The sequence below is a fragment of the Bactrocera neohumeralis genome, unplaced genomic scaffold (assembly GCF_024586455.1).
Source record: "Bactrocera neohumeralis isolate Rockhampton unplaced genomic scaffold, APGP_CSIRO_Bneo_wtdbg2-racon-allhic-juicebox.fasta_v2 cluster09, whole genome shotgun sequence".
NCBI lineage: Eukaryota > Metazoa > Arthropoda > Insecta > Diptera > Tephritidae > Bactrocera > Bactrocera neohumeralis.
Window position 1 is genome coordinate 32,640,105 of NW_026089622.1, and position 27,139 is coordinate 32,667,243.

Here is a 27,139-nt window from a genome sequence, read left to right on the forward strand (position 1 = left end):
CTCAACTTGTACCAAATTTAAATTTGTTAGAAATCCAATTAAGGGGGTATTCTGCTTTAGAAATTCGAAGAAAATCGATTTTTTTTGCATATTTTTATAGTATAACCCTTGAAGAAAATGTCCCTAAGAGGATTTGTTGAAATTCAAATTATTTCCCGAGTTACAGTTCATTTTGTGACTCCGACTCCTACTGCGCGTTTTTCTCGAAACGGTGTGCATGATATCTCAAGTTCTACTAAACCGATTCACATCAAATTTTACACAGAGCTTTCTTACACATTATAGTATCGCACTACGAAGAGCTTTTAAAAGAATTTTTGTTTTTTATTTTTAAAAATTCCGAACCACAAAAAAAACAATGAAAATACGAAACTTTTTTCTCAAACCTCCACCATTTTGTAATTTTTTGTTTTCTAAAACGTTTCGTAGTGCGATAACTACACTTTTACTCTTCACGGATTTCGCATCAATTTTATTTTAGGTTACGGAAAGGATTTATCTCCTGCACACCAGGACAAGCCATTGTTTCATCAGTCTCTATTTCGCCGACCTGAAGTTTTTTAATTTAATTTTTTTTTTTATACTATTTATGTCTTAGAATATCAATAAAAGCATGTAAAAATTTGATAATCGAAATAGTTTTTGATTTTTTTTATCGCGTCAAAAAAAAAACCTAAAATTCGGGTTTCTGAACCAGAATACCCCTTTAAAGCCGAATTCCATTTAACTGAAACTCCAACAGACATAAAACAAATAATACATATGGATGTCTACACAAATACAAAATCAAATTTTCTGACATTTATTGATCGCTTTTCAAAATTTGCTGTTGCCTATTACCTTGAAGACAGAATCAATCAAACTATAACAAAAAAGGGACATTTTAATAAATTAATTTGCGATAATGAATTCAAAAGTGTAAATATTAAAGATTATTTAAAACCTGAAAATATAAGTTTTCATCTAGTGAAGCCTAACAACCACACTGGCAATGCCGATATTGAGAGATTGCATAACACTATTTCTGAAAAAATTCGAGTTTTAATGATTGAACAAAAATCTCTTAGTATAAAAGAAAAACTTGGCAAAGCAATAGAATATTATAACAATTCTTATCATTCAGTTACAAAAGAAAAACCAATAAATATTGAACAAGAAAATTGTAATAAAAGAAAAATTTATTTATTTACATGGGCACCTGCTGACGACAGCCTTACTCCACGGCGCTCAAAAGCACAGCGGATCAAATCAATGCGTTCATCAGCGCCCTGAGAATGCTACGCATTTTCAGTACCAATTGGCAGTGTGGAATGGACACACTAACCACCTTGGTATGGTTCGAGGCCCATCTAAAACCTCTGCCGTGCTTTGGGTCCGGCACCCGGTTGCAATGCAACTCCACATTCAACTAACAAAGTCAGTTCTTCCCGCGATTTGGGTTTTAACCACAACCACCACGATACTCCCCGAGGGGCCAGTCCGCATGAGCAGGTTGGAGTTACCTCCAAGGGCTCCTGCTCCCCGTGGTACCAGAAGTAAGTCTCCGGTCAGACCTCGTAGCCGAAACTACAACCAGTTGAGCTTCCATACGGCTCTGGACTGCTGGCCAGGGGTTGGACTCCATACATTCATCACATACACACACCAATCAAACAAAAACTAAACGCTAATTCCAGCTAACCGCCTTCGCCCTAACTGATCGGTATTCCGACTGGTGGAGATCACACCACTAACATCTAATCGTCCATCAGTCCAGCTAATCCCCATATCACCCAGATCCCTAATGTCAAAGTACATCGGGCACTCCGCAATTAAATGCGACCAATTTTCTAACCCCGCCCCACAAAAACACCCAGACGGATCCGAAAGGTGCCTCTGATGCAAAAATGCATTCAGAGGCACATGCCCCGTAAGCAGGAAACCCAGACTCAGACAAAATCTGAAGTCTGAGTTATCCTCAACGAACCCTACGTCCCGAATGTACTCGTACGTCACTCGGCCGTTGGGACTATTGTCCCAACGTTCTTGCTACCTACGCCTAACCCTATCATCTAGGAGCCTCTTGCTCCTTAGATATCCCTCCCTCTCCACATCATCGTCGGAAATCCAGTCATTCCGCAACAATGACACACTCAAGCCCCTTCTTAACCTGAATGCAACAGCACGCTGTATGTCAATCAGGTCAAGAGAGGGGGCACATAACAAGACCTGCATCACATCCCTTATGCCCCCAGTCCCGTCGAACGTATTTTATTCGCTCGGCTCATTCAAAATGTGGAGGCTTTTAGCCACCACCCATTCGCTTAATGCCTCGCCTCGACTGTGGCTTTGGTATCCAGACGAATGCCGGGATACCTTACTAAACCACATCGAGGACGAGACATTCGCATCCAGTCCTAGGATAAATGGACTGCTACTCGGAAGTAGTAGCAGCTTATCCATGTAGCCCAGGTAGGCCTCTAGGGCCTCGCTATATTTACAATAAAAACTAGCGAAAATCATCCTACCGAACTCCCCTTCTATCGCAACACATATACCCAGTTGTTAAGGATCCACAACTACGCAATCGCAGCGTGGATTATTCACAACTACTGCGGCGTTAGCTCTAAGGTCAGTGATGACCCTAAAACCCCCAGGAAAATTCCGAACCACACCATTGGTGGAGTAGGGCTCATGGAGTAGAGCAATACCTCACCCACCCTCAACCATGCAACCCCCCAACTCACACATTACGGCATAAGAGCCCTGACAGTTGAGCTGGATGATCCCATCCCATCAGTGTCTGGCGAGGGCGCGCTCAACAATTCCACAATATATAGGGCAGACAGCTGACATCATAAGATGCCCAGCTGGTCTACCCTTAAACTCACAGTTGCGACAATGGGGTGCATTGGCAGCTTTGCGGCCTTCTTGACCGCACCTCCGACAGACATCTGCTTTGGCCCTACACTCAGCCACTCGATGATCAAATCTCATGCAACGGAAGCAGCCAACGACGGGGCTATCCCGTCGCACCCGGAAGGAAAACCACTTTATGTAGCACCGACCTGCCTCCAAGAAGACGGACATCAACTTGTCCGTACCCTCCAGGACGACATTGGTGCTACCGTTCCAGGGACGACTGACCATCCGCACGTCAGTCCTCTGGGACGCCGGGCTGAAATCCTGGAGGTTCAGCCGGAGTAGTTCCTCTATGAATTCTTCATGGAAGATCTTCGTATGGACCCCCTGGACCACCACCCGACGACCGAACTTCCGGTTGATAGAGACGTCCAACCCCACCTCCCCGAATTTCTTGTTATTCGCCACTCTCTCTCTCTATCAAGAACAGAGGGAGTGCGAATAACCGCTCCACCACCCTTAATTGATCGCACGTCGTGGATCCTCACACCAAGTGAGGGTCCCACCTCTTTGACCACTTTATTAATAACTTCCTTAGAGTAAGGTGCGGGTCCCTTACTCCTGACCACTATCGACTTGACCGCGAAGATGGGCATTCTCGGTTAGAACCGTCATCAAGAGCGCCTCATATTTTGAGGCAAGCTCCAGGAGCCCCTTCGCAGTCCCTACATCAAAGTTCTTCGCATCGAACACCAGCCCGGTTAATTCCCCCGTAATCCTCTTGACAGCCGCCACATGGCTGACTTGGTCCTCACAGGAGTCGCAATCTGCAACACTGGACAGACGGTTGCACCCTTTGGGCAATCCTGTCCAGATCCTCTTGGCACTGAGCCAACTAAAGACCAGATGCTCAGCACATAACTACTGGCAGGCAGTCCTGTCAGCAAGAGTGCCAACAACACGGAGCTACACTAGAACCGTGCGAAGCTTCCGCCAATAACAACAACGTGGATGACCACGTTGTCCGTATATATGGTAGTATTAATAAAAAATATTACTCATCCGTTAAGTCAGTACACAAAAATGCACAAAATTGCACAAAAATGTGTACTCGCGCAAAACACTCGCGGCCAACAACCCTCGCAACCCACGATCGCACAAACAATTCCACCGAAAATACACTTTAAATATCACAACGATGCGCACGCACGTCTATCCGCGTCGACAGTCAACTAACAAATCCGTCACTGATGACAGTCATAACTTCGAAGTCGTAGATAATTTCGTCTATCTTGGATCCAGTATTAACAGCGAAAACAATGTCAATAACTTCTGCCAATCGGTGCTACTTTGAACTGAAGCAATTGAGAAGTAAAGTCCTCTCTCGACGATCCAAAACCTAAATCAATAAGCCTCTCATTATTCCCGCTCTGCTATATGGTGCAGAAGCGTAGACGATGACAACATCTGATGAGTTGGCGTTACGAGTTTTCGAGAAAAAGTGTGTTGGCAACGCGGGCGGGAACAGTCAGCTGCTATTCAATTTGTTTCAAAATGTCTGATGTGGAGAAAAGGTTAGTTTGAATTCTTTAATTTGTAAACGGGATCTTAAATTAATTAAATATATTTATTTTATTCAATTGATGGTATTAATACATAAAAATTATAACAAATATTCAAATTTGTATTAATTTTAACGTAAACAAAAGACAAAATTTCGTAATTTCGGTTTTTTTACATTTTCGTCTGTCACAATGAACGTTATTGCCAACTACTTTTTTTGGAAAAATCATAGCTATTGTGAATGAAAAATGCGATGAACTGGCAATGCCTCTAGTTCAACATACAAGCTATGATAGCTTATGACAAGCCAACATAATTATCAGAGATAAAGAGATGTCCAACTCTTCTCTCATTGGAATTGAGAGAACAATTGCTAAACGCGCGTCCGCACGAGCTTGACTGACACGCGCGTAATAACAATAGGTTAGGTACCTAAGTACCTATTCTTCCTAGATACTTGATATGTACGATGTACGAAATTATTTATACTTTGATTCGCAAAAATAGTGATTTAGGAAGATTATATAAGACTACAGTTAAGATACTTTGCATTTGAGTTATTTCTTGTTAATCTTGTTGTTATCAATGATTTCTTTGGCACGATTTGCCGCCCTAGGCCCGGGCCTACTGGGCCTTAGGGCAAATCCGCCACTGTCCACACTCATACATTTGGTTTGGTCCAACATACATATTTGTATGTTAGCTGTCTCAATATTTCAGCATTTAGCAATGAAAATATGTACAACAAAATACCTATGTTTACATAAAAAATTACAATATTGTTATTTAGTCCAAGGTTTAATTTTTAAGTATAGCCTATGTACTTCTAAAAAAATATTTGTAGAATTTGCATTATTTTAATAATACATAATACGGAGATAAATTTCTTAATAGCAATACTGACTAGATATTTTAATTGATTTCAATTTGGGTTTAGAGGATCTTCAATGCGGATGATGATGGTGATTATTGTATGATTGGGCTTTTCTGTTACCAAAATTATCCGATTTTATTCAAGAAATTAAATTTCGAAAATTATAAAATTTGCATTTTCTGGATCCCGTTTTTCACAAGGTTTCTTATTTGTTTTTAACATTTTTCAAAGGTGAGTATTTATTAGTTTTGCATGCCAATAGAAATTCAACCCAGACTCCTTGATCTCAGCTGTGCCTTTATTTAGATCATATCAGTTTTTTCCTCCTCTTTCACGATGTGTTTCGTGGCTTGGGACCCGCCACTGTAAAACGACCCCAATGAAAAAGTTTAAACAGCCTCAGATGAGAGACCTCCCTTTTGATAATACCTCTTGGCAACAGGTACTACTTCGGACTAAGTAGGCAATTGTGAAGTAAAGTCCTCTCTCGACGAACAAAAACCAAACTCTATAAGTCACTCATTATTCCCGTCCTGATATATGGTGCAGAGGATGGACGTTACGAGTTTTCGAGAGAAGGATTCTGCGAAAGAAGTATGGTCCTTTGCTCGTTGGCCTCGGCGGATATCGCATTCGATAGAAAGATGAGCTATATGAGATATACGATGACATTGACAGAGTTCAGCGAATTAAAAGACAGCGGCTAGATCATGTCGTCTGAATGGACGAAAGCACACCTGCTTAGATAGTATTCCACGCAGTACCCATCGGGGGTGGAAGAGGAAGACCTCCACTCCGTTTAATAGTTAATTTTGATAGGAAGAAAATGTTGTGATTAATTTAGTAATTAATTGAATAACGTTTAGCAAATTAAGAAATTAATAAAATCTGTAATATTAATACTTATCTTATGTCTCCATATACAATATGCAAAAACGATTAACATTATATTATATATACATAGATAACTTATGTAAGTTATTAATACCGTTAAGAAAGTTTCAAGTCCTATGGCAACTTGTACAATTTATTTTACGGCATGAAAAAACAAGTATTTTTAATTTCAAACAACATTAGAAAGTTATTTAGTTGGAAAATCTGGCCAGTAATTGACACTGTATCTATGAGTAGATCCTTCAAATAACCTGTCCAACCAATTACTTAAACCATCCAAAAGATTTTCCTCTAATAAGATTTTTTGCTCGCAGTCCGACTCATCTGAATGAACTTCAACAAATGCCCCTATTTCCGGATCGGTAGTATCTCGCTCAAGATGTTTCTTCATTTTCATTAACCGCTGCAAAAGAAAGAACACATATCTCTTGATAACGTTTACATTAATGTGTACGCTTCGCAATTTTATTTTGTTTTGTTAAAAAATGTAATATGTAATATTGAGTAGCGAAAAAGTCTTTTCGTATTTTGTTAATAGATGTCGTTGCAGTCGTATATCTACAGTGCTACCAATCAAAGTTGAAAAATTAAAAGTTACAGCTGTTCAAAAATTAGCGAAAATAGTCAAGAAATTCGCTATATTTTGAGAGGGAAGAATACAACGCAAGCCACCACTGAAATTTGTGAAGTTTACGGTGGCGATGCCGAATCAGTTCGTGTAGCACAACAATGGTTCGCTCGCTTCGGTTCTGGAAATTTCGATTTCTACTGATGGAATAATGTCTCTAGCGGACAAATGGTACATATCTACTTATTTATTTAATATTATTAATTAATTTATATCCTAATGATATAAGAGAAATAATTAAATTAAAGAGAAAGCTATGACGAAAGTGGCAGCAAACTCGTTGCCCAGCTAATAAATTTATTTTAAATAAAGTGTCTAAAGATCTTAATCGGAAAATTAAGAGGTTTAAAAATAAAAGTTTCGCAAAATATCTTCGGTCCCTAAGCAATGGAAGAAATTCCGACTATTCTCTTTGGAAAAGCTGTAAAAGACTACAAACACCACAAACTCAAGTATGTCCCATTAAAATAAGTGTTGATAACTGGGCCAGAGACGATTCAAAAAAGCGGAAGTATTTTCGGATTATTTAGCCGAAATATTCTCCCCATATGAAACACACGTAGATTATCCCACTGCTAGTCAAGAAAGCGAAGAAATCTCAAGTTGCACAAGCAGTGAACTAAGTGAGGAAATCAAAAATCTGAAAAATAAAAAATCCCCCGGTTACGACCTGATTACTACCGAGGTCCTAAAACAGCTTCCTCAAATAAGTATAGTAAAAATTATCAAAAATATTAACACGGCTTCATCTTAAATACCTGCCAACTTATTTGAAAATTGCTGAAGTTATCATGTCTCCAAAACCAGGAAAACCAGGGTATAAAGTATCTTCTTACATACCCATATCACTTCTACCGATAATATCGGAGCTTTTTGAGAAAATTCTCATAAAACGTACTAGGGCTGCTATATATATTTCTGGTCTAATAATGAAAATAGGAATATTTATCAACGAAAATGGTTTTACTGTTTTTCAAAATATTCTCCATCAAGATTTATACACTTTTGCATGCGCTCAAACCAATTTTCGAAACACTTTTTCCACTCCGATTGAGACACCTCCAAAACATGGTTTTTGAATGCTTCAACAGCATCTTCTGGCGACGAAAATCGTTGACCACGTATTATTTTCTTGATGTGTGGGAATAAAAAGAAGTCATTGGGTGCCAAGTCAGGGCTGTACGGCGGATGACCCAACAATTCGACGTTTTGGCCGGTGAAAAAGGCGCTGGTTTGACCCGATGTGTGAGAGCTCGCATTGTCATGGTCCACAATGATTCGTCTTCTCTTGTTCGTTTTTCGAATTTCTCCGAAGACTTCAGGAAAACAAATGGTGGTGTACCACTCAGAATTGACCGTCCTACGTTGCTTAAGCGGAACAGTCGCCACATGACCAGTTTTGCCGAAGAAACAGGCGACCATTTGCTTCGAAGTGCTTCTTCCACGAACAACTTTCGTTGGATTTGGCTCGCCTTGGAAGACCCACACGGTCGACTGCTGTTTTGTTTCGGGCTCATACGCATAGGTCCATGATTCGTCACCTGTGACGATCTTATAAACGTCTTTTGAAGCACCGCGATCGTATTTCTTCAGCATTTCTTTACACCAATCCACACGAGCCTTTTTTTGAGCGATTGTCAAATTGTGCGGGATCCAACCAGAACAAACCTTTTTTACGGCCAGGTGTTCATGCAATATCGAATGTACGCTGGTGGGAGAAATGCATAGGCATGCCTCTATCTGAAGGTATGTTACATGACGGTCTTGCATTATCAGTTCACGTACGGCATCGATGTTTTCCGGCACTACGGCTGTTTTTGGACGACCTTCACGGAATTCGTCTTTGAGCGAGCGTCGGCCACGATTGAATTCGTTGTACCAGTTTTTCATAGTGCTATAGGATGGTGCTTCATAGCCATACAAAGATTATTGTTCATGATGCACTCTTGTCGTGATAATCCACGTCGAAAGTTGTGAAAAATGATCGCACGAAAATGTTCACGAGTTAATTCCATTTTTTGGCCGAGATTAATTTTTTAATTCCCTATAAATAAAACAATTCACGATTAAATGACAAAACGTTCTGAGTGATGTTATGCTAAAAAATGTCAAACTTTCCAATGGAAATGTCAGATTGCACCTGGCAACACTTAGTGTTGCCTAGGCCAGAAATATATATAGCAACCTCCATATCAGTAAAATCATTGAACGAAAAACCATAACTCCAGCACATCAGTCTGGGTTTCGAGCCAACCATTCTACGATTGATCAACTCCACAGGATTACACACATTATTGAAAAAGCCTTTGAGAAAAAAAAATTCTGTTCTGCTGTGTTTTTGGATGTTGAAAAAGCGTTTGATAAAGTTTGTCACAAAGGACTGCTTTCGAAACTGAAATTAATTTTACCGAAACACCATTATGACATCATAAAATCGTATTAATCAGATCGCTACTTTCGCGTTAAACAAGGAGGAAAGTATTCTATCCTTAGGGAAATAAAAGCAGGAGTTCCACAAGGTAGTGTTTTGGGCCCTCTTCTTTATATTCTATTCACGCACGACCTGATACCGCGTTGCTTGCTGTTGGTAGTAGTGAACACGAGTCCACTACTAATCTCCAAAAAGCTGTGAATACAGTCCTACAATGGGCAAAGAAATGGCAGGTAAAACTGAATGAAGCTAAGTCTGTACACATTGTTTTCACATACAACAAGATACAGCACTTACCAATTTTCATAGACGGTGCACGAATACCGTACATACTTTAATTCCGCTAAATACTTAGGAATGACGCTTGACTCTAAGCAACGGTGTAAAGTTCACGTAAAAAGCAAACGGAAAGAGCTGGACATGCAACTCAAAAGTTATAATTGGTTAATCGGTAACAAATCAGTGTTATCCATCGAGAAAAAGTTACTTATCTATAAGAAAATACTCCGACCGATATGGAGCTATGGTGCACAACTCTGGCGATGTACTAACGCAAACAATAAGAAAGTCATCCAACAATTTCAAAACAAAATACTAAGACTAATTGTCAAGGCGCCTTGGTATTGTAGATATGCTGATATAGAGCGTGATCTAGTCGTAAAATCAATTAAGGGGGAAGCCTGGTTTAGAGGCTTCAAAGAATCGATTTTTTTGAGGATGTTTTTGGGAAGGAAAGAAATAACTGATTAAAGCGAAATTTCTTGGGTTTATAGTTACATACATATTTAAGCATCAAAAATCGATTTTTGAAGCTTCTAAATCAGGCTCCCCCCTTAACGCAGAAATATTAAAAATTGCAACAGCACATAGTGCAAGATTGCTACAGCATTGTAACGAAGAAGTAGCTATGTTAACTTTTAGAGATGGACCACAAAGACGACTCAAACGCCTCAAACCCTGCGATCTTTCAAATTAGCCAATACTCTCAAAGTAGTTTTGTTTATTTGTAATTATATTCAAGTTGCTTGTTAGTCCTTTCTTTTATTTGAATTAGTTGCAATGTATAAACAAAATAAATAAAGAATTATTATTATAAATATAAAAAAATAAGTTGAAGTTTGATTAGAAATACGAAAAGACTTTTTCGATTTCTAATATACTACTGTGATCAAATTGAAAGGTGAATTTTGTCCATTTCATCTCCTTCAAAGTAATCCCCTCCTCCTACAATACACTTATGCCAACGAATCTTCTAGTCATCATAACACTTAAAAAATCCTTCGTCGTGATGACCATGTGGCCTTCTTCGATTCAGCTTTTATGTCTTCAATTGAGTCAAAACGGTGTGCTCGGAGTGGTCATGCGAATTTGCTGAGAGGCCAGAAGTTACACGAAGGTAAATTAGGCGAATGCAATGGTTGCGGCACCATATTAGTTGAAAATGTGGCGAAATGATCACGAATAACCAATGCAGTATGAGATGGTGCATTATCGCACTTCTTTGCTCAATAAATTCAGACATAGTAAAAATCGAAGAATTCACAAATAGAGCCTCACAAAACGACGCGTATCTCAAATACTAATGAATATTTTGATGTGAAATTTAGCATGGATGTCACTAACAGCACTACCAACTTACAGAAAAAAAACTCTACCGTTTCGGAACACACGTATTAATTAAAAATTCACCTTTCAATTTGATCACAGATCTATCAATTTTATAAATTCGCTACAAAGAGTAAAGTACTTACCTTTCTATCACTGTTCGTCTCTGGGTGTTTAGCGTGGTACATGCAAAAATATTTTCTGTGACCATTCAAAGCAATTACGGTACCAACACAGTTCCGGGGATTAATCTTAAATGTCTTTGATTCGCACAAAGACAACCTTAGCATTTCAGAATACCATAACAGCCCCTTTTCAATAAGCATATGACCGAATAATAGTGTTTTGGATTTCCGGTAAGGCCAGACAGCTTTGTGAAAACAAGGAATTAGCTTAGGTCGCGTTTTTATATCGGTAAGTAAAATTATAGTTCTACATCCCGGTTTCAACAACCGAACCATGCCATTATATTTTTCAGCTCTAAGTTCATGTAATTTCAACTCCGGAGGGCTGCGGTTATGCTTCAGAGCTAAAAGAAATCATTTTCAAACATTTAAATAAAATCGTATTTCAAATTAAGTATGTATATACATTTTTACACAGCTAATACTTGGCAATGTGTTTTCAGAAACAAATTTTTACTCTAATTTACAATGCAAATAATTTTGCAAAATATTAACTGAAACGATTCCATTTACTTTGGCGGTCGGGGACTGACAACGAATTCCGGTATAAAATGGGTATGTGCTGATAAGGGATATTCTCCAGAGGAGGAATATTTAAAAATAATGTTGCGAAACCTTATACTTTTTAAAATATTCGCAATTGAAAATTCAAAAACTTGTATAAATAAGGACTGTCCCGTAAAAAATTGACCCTTCGTTTTTCATTAATAACAAGAAAACCAAAGAATTTTTTCAAAGTCTTGTTTTATTTCTTATTAATGAGTTCTATAGAGATTACAAATTACAAATAACATTTAACAAATTTTTATTTTCTGTAAAAATGTCTTACTTTTTTCTTAAGGCCCTTCATTATGTTTTGCACAGTGTTTTCATCGATAGTACCGTACGACCTTCGCCACTTATTTCTAAAATCTTGTAAATTTTTTGCAGTACCTTTACTCTTCCGGAGATTCCATTTCATTAGAGCTCAATATCTCTCAATAGGTCGAAGCTCTGGGCAATTAGGTGGATTCGCTTTTCTTGGAACAATATTGACATTATTGCTTTCATACCACTCCATGGTAGCTGTAGAATAGTGAGAGGTTGCTAAATCAGGCCAGAACATTACAGTACCCTCATGTTCGCGAATAAATGGCAAAAGACGTTTTTAAAGGCACTCGCTAATATAAATTTTTGAATTGATTGTGCCCTGTGTTACAAAAAAACTGCTTCTCAAACCGCAAGTACATATCGCTTGCCAAACCATATACTGCTTGGGAAATTTGGTAATTTTCTTTTCCTCAAATTTTCTCTGTATTTGCTCCTTCTTCATACAGGTATAATATTCTTGCCCCGGTAACTGTTTGAAATCTGCCTTAACGTAGGTTTCGTCGTCCATCACGCAACAGTCAAATTTTGTTAGGTATCCTTCATACAAATTTCGAGCTCGTTTTTGAGCAACCAATTGCTTTTCATCGGAACGATCTGGCACTCCTTGAACTCTATATGTCTTTAGCTTACTATCACTCTTTATCCTTTGTACAGTACTTTTAGAGGTACCTGCTTTAACAGCAACATCTCGTACTGAAGTGTTGGGATTCTTCTTAAAAACTTCCTTCACTCTTTTTGCCAAATTTCCTTCTGCACCTGCTTTTCTACCTGAACTTTTTTTTCGTGTAGTAGGTACACCCTTTTTGTAATTCGAAACAACCCTTTTAACAGTACTTTCCGATGCTCCAGTTTTTTTTAGCTATAACTGAATATTTTAATTCTGGATTTTCCAGGTAAGTGGACAAAACCAATTCGCGCACTTTTTCTTGATAGCTAGACATCTTAATAGTTTGAAGTGTTGACACCAAATGTTATACATTTTGTTAATCGTCAGATTATAGAGAAAAAAACAAGTCCCCATTGAGACTAATGCCATAAACAGTTACGTCATAATCTTAAGGAATAAAAGGGTCAATTTTTTACGGGACAGTCCTTAACACATGTCACAATGTTTAACTCAATTTTTTAACATTTTTCACTTTACATATTTTCGTATGGTATATTCAAATACACACTTTAAATATTGCAATAAGCTCACATTTCACTTTTATTTTGTGTTTTTTTAGATAAATTAGTTAATGTAAAAATCTCTTAACACACTCATAGTTGAAAACGTTAGAAGGTTTACAGTTATGAGGAAACGAGCGTTGCCACATCTTAGAAACCAAATATTGTACTTTCGCGTGATTTTTTTTCTGCGTTGGTTTCCTTTGGTCGCACTCTAAAAATATAACCTTATTCGAACCAATGCCCGGTGTGACTGAAGCACTTTCGTGTCCTTTCTGAATTATCGGCTATTGGCCGCGCTCTAAAGGTAGTAGTCTGGTAATTTATGCCTATTTTCATGATTTCTTTGGAGAGTGGAAAACAGGAAAATAAAAACGTATTATCTTGAATTTTTAAAGGTTTTTATTTACATATTGAAAAATTTATTTGAAAAAATTGAATACTTTATTACTTATATTATTGTCACTCGAAGTTGGAACCTCAAAAAAAATGCACGTGGGTGGCCCGGGTGATTTTGGCTCTTGATGTTATCTGAAATTAAATATTCTTGATTATACTTAATCTATAGACATGTCATTCTGGTCGGAACTACTGACTTCTCAAGACATTGTACCTTCAAATTAAGCAAAAAAAAAAAATTCGATTTTTTGAACCCAAGTTACCAGACTAAATAATTTTACCTAAATAATTTTTTGGTCCAGCCAATACTCGGGGTAACCCATAACATAAATACATATTTATATAAATATATAAATAAAAAAAATTCATATGCAAGGATAGAGTGTTTATACCCATTTGAAATATAATCTATAAGCCCGTTTTTTATTTCTAATAACCAATGCCCGGTACAAAACAAAAACGGCTAACCTCGAAAGAACTAAGTTTGCTAAATAAAGAAAGAGAAATTTTAGCGAAAAAGAGAATTTCAGCGAACTGCTCATATGTGATAATTATCATTTGACAGCGATCCATTTCCTGATAATTGTTAGCACATTAATGATGTATATTACGAGTGTAAAAGGGAATTTTTTTAATGAATACCAGCATAGAGAATACAATTGCATAATAATTTAGTTTTTTTCAGTAAAGGCGAAAATTTATAATAAGTAGTGTTTATGGTTAGGATACTGAAATAACTTACCACTGGTAATTTTGATTTCGTCGATTCCGTACCAGTAATTTTAATATCAAAGATGCACCACGGTTTGGAAAGTGAAATGAAGATATTATCGATAAAACAATAATAATCGCTGTGTCTAATCATTATGGAAGAACTACCTGGGTTAAAGTTTTGAATAGTATCCCCCGATTTCAGCGGTAAAATTAGTACGTACGGATAGGAGAGTCAACTATTTATAATGCGTATTTCTCCTATTTTTACACTTATATTTTTAACTTTTATATCCACCAACACTTCGTATCCACCGATTTATTTTATATTAAATTGTGCGAAACACAATAACAAAAGGGTTGCATTCTAACAAATAATCAGTGTTACCTTATCTACATATTTTACAAAAGAAATAAAGAAAACACAATGGCAGGAAATAAATAACACATTATTAGTTTTTCGCACAGAACTCCTTTCTGCCTTGTAGGTTTTCGGCCGCCCTTCGAAAAATAAACTCTGGTCAGTCCAACACCGGGGTGTTCATACTGTATATTTTTGGCATAGAAATTCTCTCTGCACTGCTGACCTTCGGCTGCGCTTCAAAAAAATAACCCTGGTCGAACCAACACCTGGGCTTTTTGAGTTCTTTCGCATTGAACTCATTTTTATACTATTAAAGGCTTAAAGCATTTTGCTACCTACTTTACAAAATAAAGTGACATCAATTTTCAAATATCAAAAGAAAAAGCGATAGAAGTAGACACAAAGAAGTTTTCTGACGCATTCCCAATGGTGGCATGATTCTTTCTTAGTGTATAATTGTATGTCATAAATACAGTAACTGCCGTATAATAAACACAGCTTTTGAAAAGTCAGTCTTTGGTTTACGATTATTAATTGTGTATAGTACTGCGGAAATATCATTACAGATTCGCTTATTCTTCTCTAAAACCAATAGTAAATTTCGATTGTCTTTTTCATTCAAAAGTGCAAGCGCTTTTTCTAATAGTAAATACTATATGTGGCAATGTGGTTTTGTCTCGATTTGTGACTGAATGGATGGAACATAGATACATTATTTTATACCCAAATCCAATCGGTAGTGCTCTAAATGCAAATCGACCATTGTGCCTATGGACACCTATGAAATTTTTTAGTCATCGACGGCCGTCCTCTTTTTGCGATCCAGTCCCACAGTGAAGACCATGTCATCTTTTGCCGTCGTCTATCCTCGAAATAGTTGTTAAAGCCAATTTTTGGAACAGCATTCAATGCGCGTAGCTATTAATTTTTAATGTCTTTAGTTGACACAAAACGGTTTCCCCGTAATGGTCGTTTGAGTTTGCTGAATAGCCAGGAGTCACAAGGAGCTAAATTATGTGAATCTTGGTGCAAAAATCAAGAGTTGTAGTCCCATAATCGCACCTATTTTTACGAATAGCTTAGCGCAAATGACGCATAACACTCATTTAGTATTCCTTGTTGACAGTTTGGCCGGTCGGAAGAAATTTGGAGTGCACCACCCCTCGATAATCAGAGAAAACTGTCAACATAACCTTGTTTTTTGACCTGCTCTGACGTATTTTTCCGGCTCCAATTTTGCTGAATTGTCCTCCAGTAAAAACTCAATAATGACAGGATAAATAAAGAAAATCGGACCCTTATGCCACATAGGGGATGGGCATAGGATAATATTCATTCACTGTCTTCAAAATGGAAAAACTATTTATAGCGGCAAAATCAAAAATTAATGAATAAATGAAACAATGGGTTTCGATCTTCCTCTTCCGCCGTCTTCTCTAGACCTGCTCACCAGTGTCTATTTCCTAATCTCAGACCTCAAAAGAATACTCGTTCTAAAAAAAGGGGGAAATACTTTAAGGTGTAAAACCAATCATATAGAGTAAAGCCAGCCTGATGTTCGAAAATCCTGATATTAATTATATAGGGGATAGGCTAAGTTTTCGCTCAAATTTATTTATTTTAGGCGATAGGATACGCTGTTATAAATAAAACACGCTCTCTTCTTTTCATTGGGATAACTCACATATTGGCTGACATATGAATCACCACGAAGTTTGAAAATCTTTATATTAAGTATTTGGGGTTAAGGGTTCGTTTGAACCCATTTGTGACATATAGATATACCATTATCAAAGAAGGATCATCCCTCAATTTCAGTTATCACACATTAACCGACATCAAAAGTCAACTATCGGTACCTGGGTTTAATCATTCGGTACCTATGGGCTTGAACAGTTTTTATTGAACTTAAACAATTTTTGGTCATACTCGTAACGTGGCACACATGTAGACATTTTTTGTGCAAAGTTTTATCATAGTCTAAGAGCCCGTGACATCCAGACATTCGACATTTTATAAAAGCTGAAAGTTTGCTGAAGTATGCTTTGAACATAGGTAAGAACGATGGCAAAATGTGAAATTCGAGTCATCGTGGCTTTGGGAGGTAGCGGGTGGGACATGTGCATAAAATAACAGCCAACTTTCGTTATTTTATAAAGCATAATTTTTTAATATATTATTCGGAATAACATTACAAACCATCTTATTCATTGCCAGACACTTTTTATGGTGGCAATCCCTTGCCCGACACCCTAAAACTTTAATAAATTTTAATTCTACTTTCGTTATAGTATAAAAGTTAAAATTTATATATGTTATTTGGGTGACTATTAGAAGATGTTTTCCCAGTTGCCAGACAGTTTCGACAGTTCCTCCCTGGCCCAGACAAACATATTGGGTCCCTATACAAAGGGTATAGGTGCGAGCGCGAGGCAATATACAATCGTATAGGTGCGAGAGAGATAGCGCGTTAGGTCTTCACTGCGCGAGTTATTTTTTACATAGAGTAAAAAAGAGTGGAGGATGGAGTCATGTGTAGAAGTTCACGCAAGTGAGGAAAGTTCTCTGATCGCCATTCACTTGGGAGTGGCCAGAAACGATTCTTTTACACATGGCTCAAGCAGCTCACTACTTCCGGTCTTTGACCAAGTATCCTTTGGGTAGCCTAAGAACATCCGTTCGAAGGCGAGCTAAAGTGAGAAGGCGAAACATTCCCTACAAGGGTTGTGCGCTGGGTTTGGGACCCGCCACGTAAAAAACACCCCCAGTGAAGAGCTACACCCAGCCTCGGATGAGAGACCCCCCTTTTGATTGGCGCGCTGTTGTTAACTCGGCTATAATCGCTTAAGCGGTTTCTACGCCAATTAAGAAGAAGAAGAAAAAAGAGTCAAAAGAATATATTTTGAGCAGTACCGAAATGTGTAAGTTAACTGCCGACGTCAACTATCCCCAATAGGAAATATTCCAGACGTTTAGTCAGCAGAAACAAACAAGTGGGAACAACATCCGCCATGCGCCGCAAGTCAGCAGAAACAAACAATTGGGAACAACATCCGCTATGCGCCGCATAAGCGAACGTTAAACAAAAGTGCTAACGCAAGTAGATTTAGGCAATATTAAGAATATGTTTAATTGTAAATTAAGTTTAGTTGTTATTTGGATTTTAAACAATAAAGGTCAATTTGACCACAAAAATATTTTTTTACGACTTTGTAACTAATAAGTCGTTAATTGGCGCCCGAGCCTAAAAGCAGCTGAATTTAAATTCCTTACCCACGCTTGAGGAAGGAAGGTGAGCCACTTGGAGCAAGACGGTGATCCAGTAGTATCCAGAAGGAAAAAAGGACCAAATCATCATTGTCAGCCGCCATGAAGCTGATCATAATGTAAGAAATAGGTTAAGATTGTGAAAAATTGTAGAAACCAAATTAAGTTAAAAGAATTCAAAAGTTTAAAAGAGTGAATATATATGTATTTCCATTTAATATCCTTCAAAACAAAAATTGTTTTAAAATTGTGAAAGTTTTTAAAAAAGAATCAAATGAATTGTTATACAAAAAGGAAATATATTTTTCTCTTCCTCTCACGAAAATTAGTAAAAATTAAGTTTATATTAAGCAAATTTAACAATAATACAAAATCGTTCATAATATAAACAAATCAAATAAAATAAGGCTTGTACAGCCTATAAAAAAAAATATTTTTAAATATAAAAATAACATTAATTATCTCTGCGATTCCGTAGCCAACTCAGGAGTTGACCGGACCCTCTAGATTATAAATAACCCGTTCCTAGAAAGGATAACATAAATTTTCTGTAAAACAAAATAAATAACATAATCATAAAGGACCTCACCAAAAATGGCTAACCCAAACAACCTTATTAGGCCATCATTGCCAGGGAATGCTGCTCCCACTGCTACAGCAGGACCTTCGGCTCCGGCTAACCAAATTTCGCCAGAATTGGCAAACATAATTAAAACTATGGTAGCCCAAGCCCTAGAAACGAATGGACCCAACTTAGTTCAAAGTGTCCTTAATAACGCAACAAATCCCATAGTAACCGATCAGACAATAGACGTACAATTTCAGAATAACATGAGCGAGATGGATAAAATACCAGATGTAGTACGCTCATTACGAGAATTTTCAGGAAACGCTTCAGAGTTTAGCTCCTGGAAAAAAAGCGTAGAACGCATTTTGAGGATATACGAACCCTCAAAAGGCACTCCGCGCTATTTCGGTATTTTAAATGTAATACGAAACAAAATAATCGGAAAGGCAGATATTGCACTAGAGTCCTATAACACACCATTGGACTGGACAGCAATCTCTCGCTGTTTAACTACTCATTACGCCAAAAAACGGGACATAGGTACGCTAGAATACCAAATGACTTGCCTCATACAAGGTAGACTGACAGTGAACGAATTCTACCAAAAGGTATACGCACATTTATCACTCATATTAAACAAAATAGGCTGCATGGAAGTTGGAGAAGAAGCAGTACAGTTGTTGACAGAAAATTATCGTTCAAAGGCCCTCGATACTTTTGTCAGAGGACTTTCAGGCGATCTACCTAGGCTTCTCGGTATTAAAGAACCAAAGATCTTACCTGAAGCCCTACACCTATGCCTAAAGCTCGAAAACCAGAATTTTAGAAACTACCACGCAAATAATCAATTTTTTAATGCGCCGTCAACATCTCGACAACAGGGCTTTACCCAACAAAATTCACGACAACATTTTACCCAACCAAGATACTCCCAACCACAAAACCAACAAGTTTCACAGACAAAATTCCATCCTGAACTAGCTTATCTACCGCAACCTTTGACAAATCCTAACCCATACAACTATCAACGCGCACAACAAAATTATTACCCACCTAATATTCAGAATTCTATAAACCAGAACCCAAATCAATTTAATCAGCAATATAACCAACAAACCCATACTCCACCAAGACCTCCTAAACCACCTCAACCCATGGACGTAGACGTGAGCCTGCGGACAAACGCGATTAATTATGCAAATAGGCCAAATTATTGGTAAGCGACCTGTAAGTGCATCCAATAAAAATGAAATTCAACCAAAAGTGCAAAGAAACTTTCACTTGAATTCAACCCCAGATCCATATAATGAACAGAATTACCAAGATAATCAGTACAATTACGACTATCAGGACAACGAATATAATCACGACTATAACTCAACACAGGACGATGGAAATGAACACTCTTTAGACCTGACAGACGTACATTTTTTAGATTAAACAGCTCTTCGTTGCCATATTTCAGATGCAAAACGAAGAGCGGACAAATCTTAAAAATATTGGTTGACACTGGTTCCAACAAGAACTATATTCAATCAAGTTTAGTAAAAAATCCCAAAGAAAATGATAACCCTTTTTATGCAAATTCCGTATGTGGTAAAATAAAAATTACGCACCACGCACTTCTAAATCTTTTCAATATCAAAGAATGCAATTTAAAATTTTTCCTACTACCAACTCTCACCACTTTTCATGCCATACTAGGAAACGATAGTTTAAAAAAAACTTTCAGCAATTATCCACACTAAAGATAATTTTATGGTCGTAGCAAACAAACATAAAATCCAACTCCAACAATACACAGCACAGGATTTAAACTCAATACAAATACGTGACGAACATATGAATGAATTAGAAAAAATCGAAATTATACGACTTGTACAGAAACACCGGAATTTATTTTCAGACCCGAATGAGAAATTGACGTATACAACAAAAGTAGTAGCCGATATACGTACAAATCCAGATACACCCATTTATTCCAAATCATATCCATATCCTATTAGTCTTAAACAGGAAGTAGAGAAACAAATAAATAAATTATTAGAAGACGGCATCATCAGACAATCACGATCACCATACAATTCCCCAGTATGGGTCGTCCCGAAGAAAGACGACGCATCAGGTGAAAAAAAATTCAGACTGGTAATCGACTACAGGAAACTGAATACGGTTACAATTGCAGACAGGTACCCGATACCAGAGATAAATGAGGTACTGTCCCAACTAGGAGAAAACCGAGTATTTTTAGTAATCGATTTAATAAGTGGCTTCCATCCAATTCCTCTTAAGGAATCTGACGTGGAAAAGACAGCTTTTTCAGTGAACAACGGAAAATATGAGTTCACCAGACTTCCCTTTGGCTTAAAGAACGCCCCTGCCATTTTCCAACGGACGTTAGACGATATTCTACGACAACACATAGGCAAAATATGTTATGTATATATAGACGACATAATAATATTTAGCAAAGATGAAGAAACACATTCCCAAAACATAGACACAATTTTCAATACTTTAAATAATGCTAACATGAAAGTGCAAATCCATAAATGCGAATTTTTCAAAAAACAGGTCGAGTTCCTAGGATTTGTAGTTTCCTCCGATGGAATCTCTACAAACCCATCAAAAGTACAATCAATAGTAAATTTTCCTTACCCTCTTACTCTCAAAGACTTGCGATCTTTCCTAGGCTTATCCGGATATTATAGAAGATTTATCAGGGATTATGCCAAGCTCGCAAAGCCACTCACATCCTTACTTCGAGGCGAAGAAGGCAGGATGTCAAAAAATATCTCAAAGAAAACTCACATACATCTGAATGACGAAGCTAAGACAGCGTTTAATAAAATCAAGGCTGCTTTGACTTCAAAAGACGTCATTTTACAATACCCTGACTACAAAAAAGAATTTGAACTAACTGCAGATGCTTCCAAATACGCAATAGGCGCTGTTTTGGAACAAAATGGTAAACCTATAACATTCATTTCAAGGACATTGAGCAAAACCGAGGAGAATTATGCAGTAAACGAAAAGGAAATGCTTGCCATAATTTGGGTACTAAATTCCTTTAGAAATTATCTGTATGGCACGGCAAAAGTAGTAATCCATACGGATCATCAACCTCTCACGTACGCTCTGAGCAACAAAAATAACAATTCAAAGTTAAAGCGCTGGAAAGCAATACTCGAGGAATATAATTATTAAATTAAATATAAACCCGGAAAATCCAATGTGATAGCAGATACACTATCCAGACCTTTCGAAATAAATTCCTTATCAGTTGACACACATTCAGACGAAAGCTCATCTCACAATCTAATCCCAGCTGTAGAGGCACCTATAAATGCTTTTAAAAACCAACTTTGGATCTCAGTAGGACACGAAGAGAGTTATCAGTTCAAAATACCGTTCCAAACGTACCATAGACATATAATCACAAAACCCAATTTTTCTCGGGAAAACCTAATTTCACTTTTAAAACATTACCTAAATCCTTCAGTGATAAATGGCATATTTACCTCTGAAGAGATAATGGGAAAAATACAAGAAATATACCCACTCCATTTCTTTAATTATAAAATCCGATATACCCAAACAAAGGTAGAAGACATACCAAACGAGGACACACAAACTGAAGAGATACTGAAAGAACACAAACAAGCGCACAGAAATAGGGAAGAAAATAAAAAACAACTCATACAAAAGTTGTACTTTCCTAAGATGAGAGCAAAAATAGCAAATATAATAAAGCAATGCAAAATTTGTAAAGAGAACAAATACGACCGCCATCCTAATAAACCACAACTACACGAAACCCCAATTCCCGAATATCCTGGTGAAATAGTCCATATAGATATATTCAATACAGAAAAAAACTGGTACTCACTGCAGTGGATAAATTCTCGAAATATGCCCATAAGTTAGTATAATAGAATCAAAAGCAATAGAAGATATCAGGGAACCATTGCGACAAATACTTTTCGCTTTCGGTGTACCCAAAACAATAGTCATAGACAACGAGAAATCTCTAAATTCATCTTCAATACAATTTATGGTCGAAGATCAACTTGGTATTAGAATTTTTAAAACACCCCCTTACGCGAGCAAAGTTAACGGACAAGTAGAAAGATTTCATTCTACCCTATCTGAAATTATGCGTTGTCTTCAAACTGAACATACCCATCGCTCCTTTCAGGAACTCCTTGACCGTTGCACATACGAGTATAACTACTCCATACACTCTGCTACAGGGAAACGACCAATAGAAACATTTTTTGGTAGACGCATTTCAATAGACCCAGAGCAATACGAGAAAGCAAGACAAGAAAATATCATAACTCTTCAGAAAAGACAAGCAAAAGATTTAGAATTTCACAATAAAACACGAAAGCCAACGAAAACCTACTCTCCTGGGGAAATAATATATGTTAGAATAAACAAACGATTAGGATCTAAGCTCACAGCTAGATATAAAAAAGAAGTTGTGAAAGAGGATAAATCCAGTGTAGTAATCACGGAGAAAGGACGAACGGTACACAAAAGCAACATTAAAACCTAGTTATATTACACCTTCTTTTTTTCCTTTTTTTTCCTCTTCCAGATTTTTCGTAAATCTGGTGTACGCAGACTTCCAAATAATAGACTACACCAACTCGCAGTTAGCAACATTTAACACAGGACTAACCAAAATTCAAACAGGAACGTACAGATTAATACATAAAGTCGACCTGGATGCATGCCAGAAAACATTGAATGAAATAAGCAGCATCATTAAGATAAAGATCACTGAAGAAAATCCCCTCCTTCCTATCCTCATTAACGAACTAAACTTAACAGACTTACACTTACTTATTTAAACAGACATAAACCAAGGAGATTTAAAAAATCAATAGATGCACTAGGGACAGTCTGGAAATGGATCGCTGGAAATCCCGACCACGACGCCCTAGTAATTCTAGAAAATCAACTTAACAATATAATAGAAAATAACAATAAACAAGTAATAATTAACAAAATAATTTTTGACAGAATTAACAATATCACCACAATATCAAATAAAATAATAAAATCTTTACAAACGAACGAATAAATACAACACCATTTGGCTCTTGAAATAAAATATAAATTAAAAATTATTAAAGAGGAAATAATTAATATAGATTACGCAATGCATTGGGCAAAGGCCGGCATCGTAAATTCATACATTTTGTCAAATGATGAACTTAGATTAATAAAATCTGTATTTGAAAATAATAATTTTACATTAAATAATATGGAAGACTCACTAGAGCTAGCGAATATAAAAGTCGCCTCAAACAATACAATGATACTTTATATAGTCGGAATACCCGTAACAAATGAGGATATTTGCGACTCAATTTTGATAAAACCAATAAAAATAAGGAAAAATATTAATAAAATCCCCTATGAGGATATAGTTACTTGTAATAATGACAAAGTTTTTGGCGTTAAGAATAAATGTAAGGAACATAATAATATAAGAATTTGTAGCCGTAGGAATTTAATAGATATTAGTAACACTACTTGCGTCCCTCGACTACTTCGAAGCGAACCAGCGGAATGCACTATAATAAACAATCAGCACATCCCATCAGTAGAGAATATCTCACCTGGCATCATACTACTAAATCAGTACAATGGCACAATAGAGATCGACAACCAAAAGATAAATCTTACTGGATCGTACGCAGTACAATATCACAATTCTACAGTTAGCATTGACGAACAAAAATATACCTTTAGCGAAAAGTTAAGCACCAAACCACTACCCGCAATTCTGCAACCAAATCTCCCTTCAAATAGGGAAGAAGAAATCCTAAGTTTGGAAATGTTGAAAGAACTCCACATGAACAACACCAAACACCTAAAAGCACTACATATAACCCACAGAGCAGCTTTAATCACGAATTTATCTCTTTCAATCATCAGTCTGATATTCGTAGCGGTAATAGTCATCGCATTAGTTCTAAGGGAACTTTTCAAAAGCAAACTGGTAGAACGGTCAAGTTATAACGTAAACGTAAACGTGAATGACCCTAAAGAGTTCACAACATCCGAAACACCACAGTTAACAGAGTCAATAACGCTAGTAAGCCAAATGCAGTAACCCAGTAGAACAAACGGGGACGTTTGTTTTTAGGGGTGGAGGAGTTAACACCAGAAATGTTACAAATAAACCAATAACTGCCGACGTCAACTCTCCCCAATAGGAAATATTCCAGACGTTTAGTCAGCAGAAACAAACAAGTGGGAACAACATCCGCCATGCGACGCAAGTCAGCAGAAACAAACAATTGGGAACAACATCCGCTATGCGCCGCATAAGCGAACGTTAAACAAAAGTGCTAACGCAAGTAGATTTAGGCAATATTAAGAATATGTTTAATTGTAAATAAAGTTTAGTTGTTATTTGGATTTTAAACAATAAAGGTCAATTTGACCACAAAAATATTTTTTTACGACTTTGTAACTAATAAGTCGTTAATTTGTACTTTTTATTTATAACTTATTACATGGTTCTCACTTCTATTTCTACTAACTAGTATGTTTACTTATTACTAGTTGATAGTTTGTTTAAATACAGATTGTATTATTTGTTTAGGTTTGATTACATATATATTATTTGCTTAAAAACATTTGCTTTGTTTTAAGATAAGGTTGTTGTGGTATTCAAACTCAGGGTTGTTTTGATACTTGTTTGTTTAGGATTGTTTGTTGTAGTGATTGTGCATTTAAATTGTTCCCACTCAATGTTGTTTTGGTGCATTCTGTTTACTGAAACAAAAGGTTTGTTACTATTATAAGGAATATGTTCCTTAACTCGCGCGAAGCTTTTCATTATTGTGCGGTAGATGTTTGTTATTTTGGGTTATAGTTATTTTGTATCAGTATAGTACACACTTGGCTTTTTGTGGTGACACTTTTAATATATAAAGTTTTATTAAAGCATTATAATCACGGAAAGGGCATAAAATTGTTTTGTGTGTAAGAAAAGTGATGGAAAAACAACATTTTTTCGGAAGAGACTTTAAAAAAATGTGAATTAATTCTAAGATTACGAAAATTACTTAATTTAAAATATAAGGACATTATTTTGCCTAGTGAATATACGGATGGTGTTTATCACAGGGAGTGCTACAAATCATTTACAGAATGAATGAAAAAATATTTTATCTCTGAATCGAACCGTTCAAAAAAATCCGTTGAAACAGTGACACCACATCAAACAGAGACAACATACCAAACAGAAAATGAAGTAAGTATATATCATACTCTCACCTATCGTTTTTACTTGGTTTTACAACCATCTTATTTACAGCCTTCACTAAGGGACATAGAATCTACAGCAGCATCACTAGCTATAGAACCTCAACCTTCAACCCCGCAGGAAAATGTGAGCGTGGCCGAAGTGGAAGAAGCGGGTGTCAATATTTAACTGCAAAATATCATCATTCCAAATTGAAAATGAGAATCTGAAGGAACTGTTGAATAATTACTTGATTTACAAATAGCAAAGTTTCAATGGCGAGTTTGGAAAAACTCAACAATTTTATTTGATTTATATAAATCTTATTCACCACTATTTACATTTCTTCAATTGTTTATTAATAATTATACGGTCCGCGATGTTAATGAAGCGTTTCAGTGAAAAAAATACGCAATTTTGATGGGAACAGTCTGCCACCCTGTAAATCGGAGCTATTCCAACAATTTCGACGTGCTAATTATATATCCACCATTTGGAATAATGCTCATATGAAAATTCCATCAATACATGAACCAGCAAACAATGGTTGGGTACAAGTTAACAGCCAATACAATTTTAAATGGTTTGAAGGCGATCAGTTACCGAATTTTGTCAGTGATGCACTACAAACTATATCAGGTATATATTACTTCAAATTATTATACATAAATTTTTGCTGCTCATAATTGTCAAACTTTTTTTTACAGAAACTAACGAAGAAGATGACACTGACAATGAACCAGAAGAAATATGGTGCAGCAGTGATGAAGAGTATGAAGAAAATTACGAAATTAATAATAATGATGAATGCTATGAAGAATGTTTATAATTTTGTAAATTTCAAAACAAATAAATCGCTTCTTTTAGTTTAATTTCGCATTAAATTTACACATTATTTAGTAATTTACCAAATAGGTTAATTTTTAAACTTTTAATTAAATATTAAGTCGTAAATAATTACACAATAACATCATTCGATCGCTCCTAACGTGCTGTCTCACTCGCACCTATACGATTGTATATTGCCTCGCGCTCGCACCTATACCCTTTGTATAGGGACCCAATATGTTTGTCTGGGCCAGGTAGGAACTGTCGAAACTGTCTGGCAACTGAGAAAACATCTTCTAATAGTCACCCAAATAACATATATAAATTTTAACTTTTATACTGTAACGAAAGTAGAATTAAAATTTATTAAAGTTTTAGGGTGTCTGACAAGGGATTGCCACCATAAAAAGTGTCTGGCAATGAATAAGATGGTTTGTAATGTTATTCCGAATAATATATTAAAAAATTATGCTTTATAAAATAACGAAAGTTGGCTGTTATTTTATGCACCTGTCCCACCCGCTACCTCCCAAAGCCACGATGACTCGAATTTCACATTTTGCCATCGTTCTTACCTATGTTCAAAGCATACTTCAACAAACTTTCAGCTTTTATGAAATGTCGAAGGTCTGGATGTCACGGGCTCTTACTCTATCACGTTATATTAATTGCTT

At 36.6% G+C, this 27,139-nt stretch overlaps 2 protein-coding genes across 2 annotated transcripts in view; both read right to left on the reverse strand.

Annotated features, from left to right (window-relative positions):
• LOC126764244 (uncharacterized) overlaps positions 1 to 27,139 on the reverse strand; it is a 480,626-nt gene that overhangs the window by 25,978 nt on the left and 427,509 nt on the right. The window lies entirely within an intron of this gene.
• The window catches only part of LOC126764044 (dnaJ homolog subfamily C member 16), a 384,131-nt gene continuing 363,265 nt past the window's right edge, over positions 6,274 to 27,139 (reverse strand). The window contains exons 9-10 of the mRNA XM_050481781.1: positions 10,983 to 11,365; positions 6,274 to 6,575 (exon numbers count right to left, since the gene is read on the reverse strand). Of these exons, the coding sequence (XP_050337738.1) occupies positions 6,360 to 6,575; positions 10,983 to 11,365 (599 nt within the window). The 3' untranslated portion in view covers positions 6,274 to 6,359. The remainder of the gene's footprint in view (positions 6,576 to 10,982; positions 11,366 to 27,139) is intronic.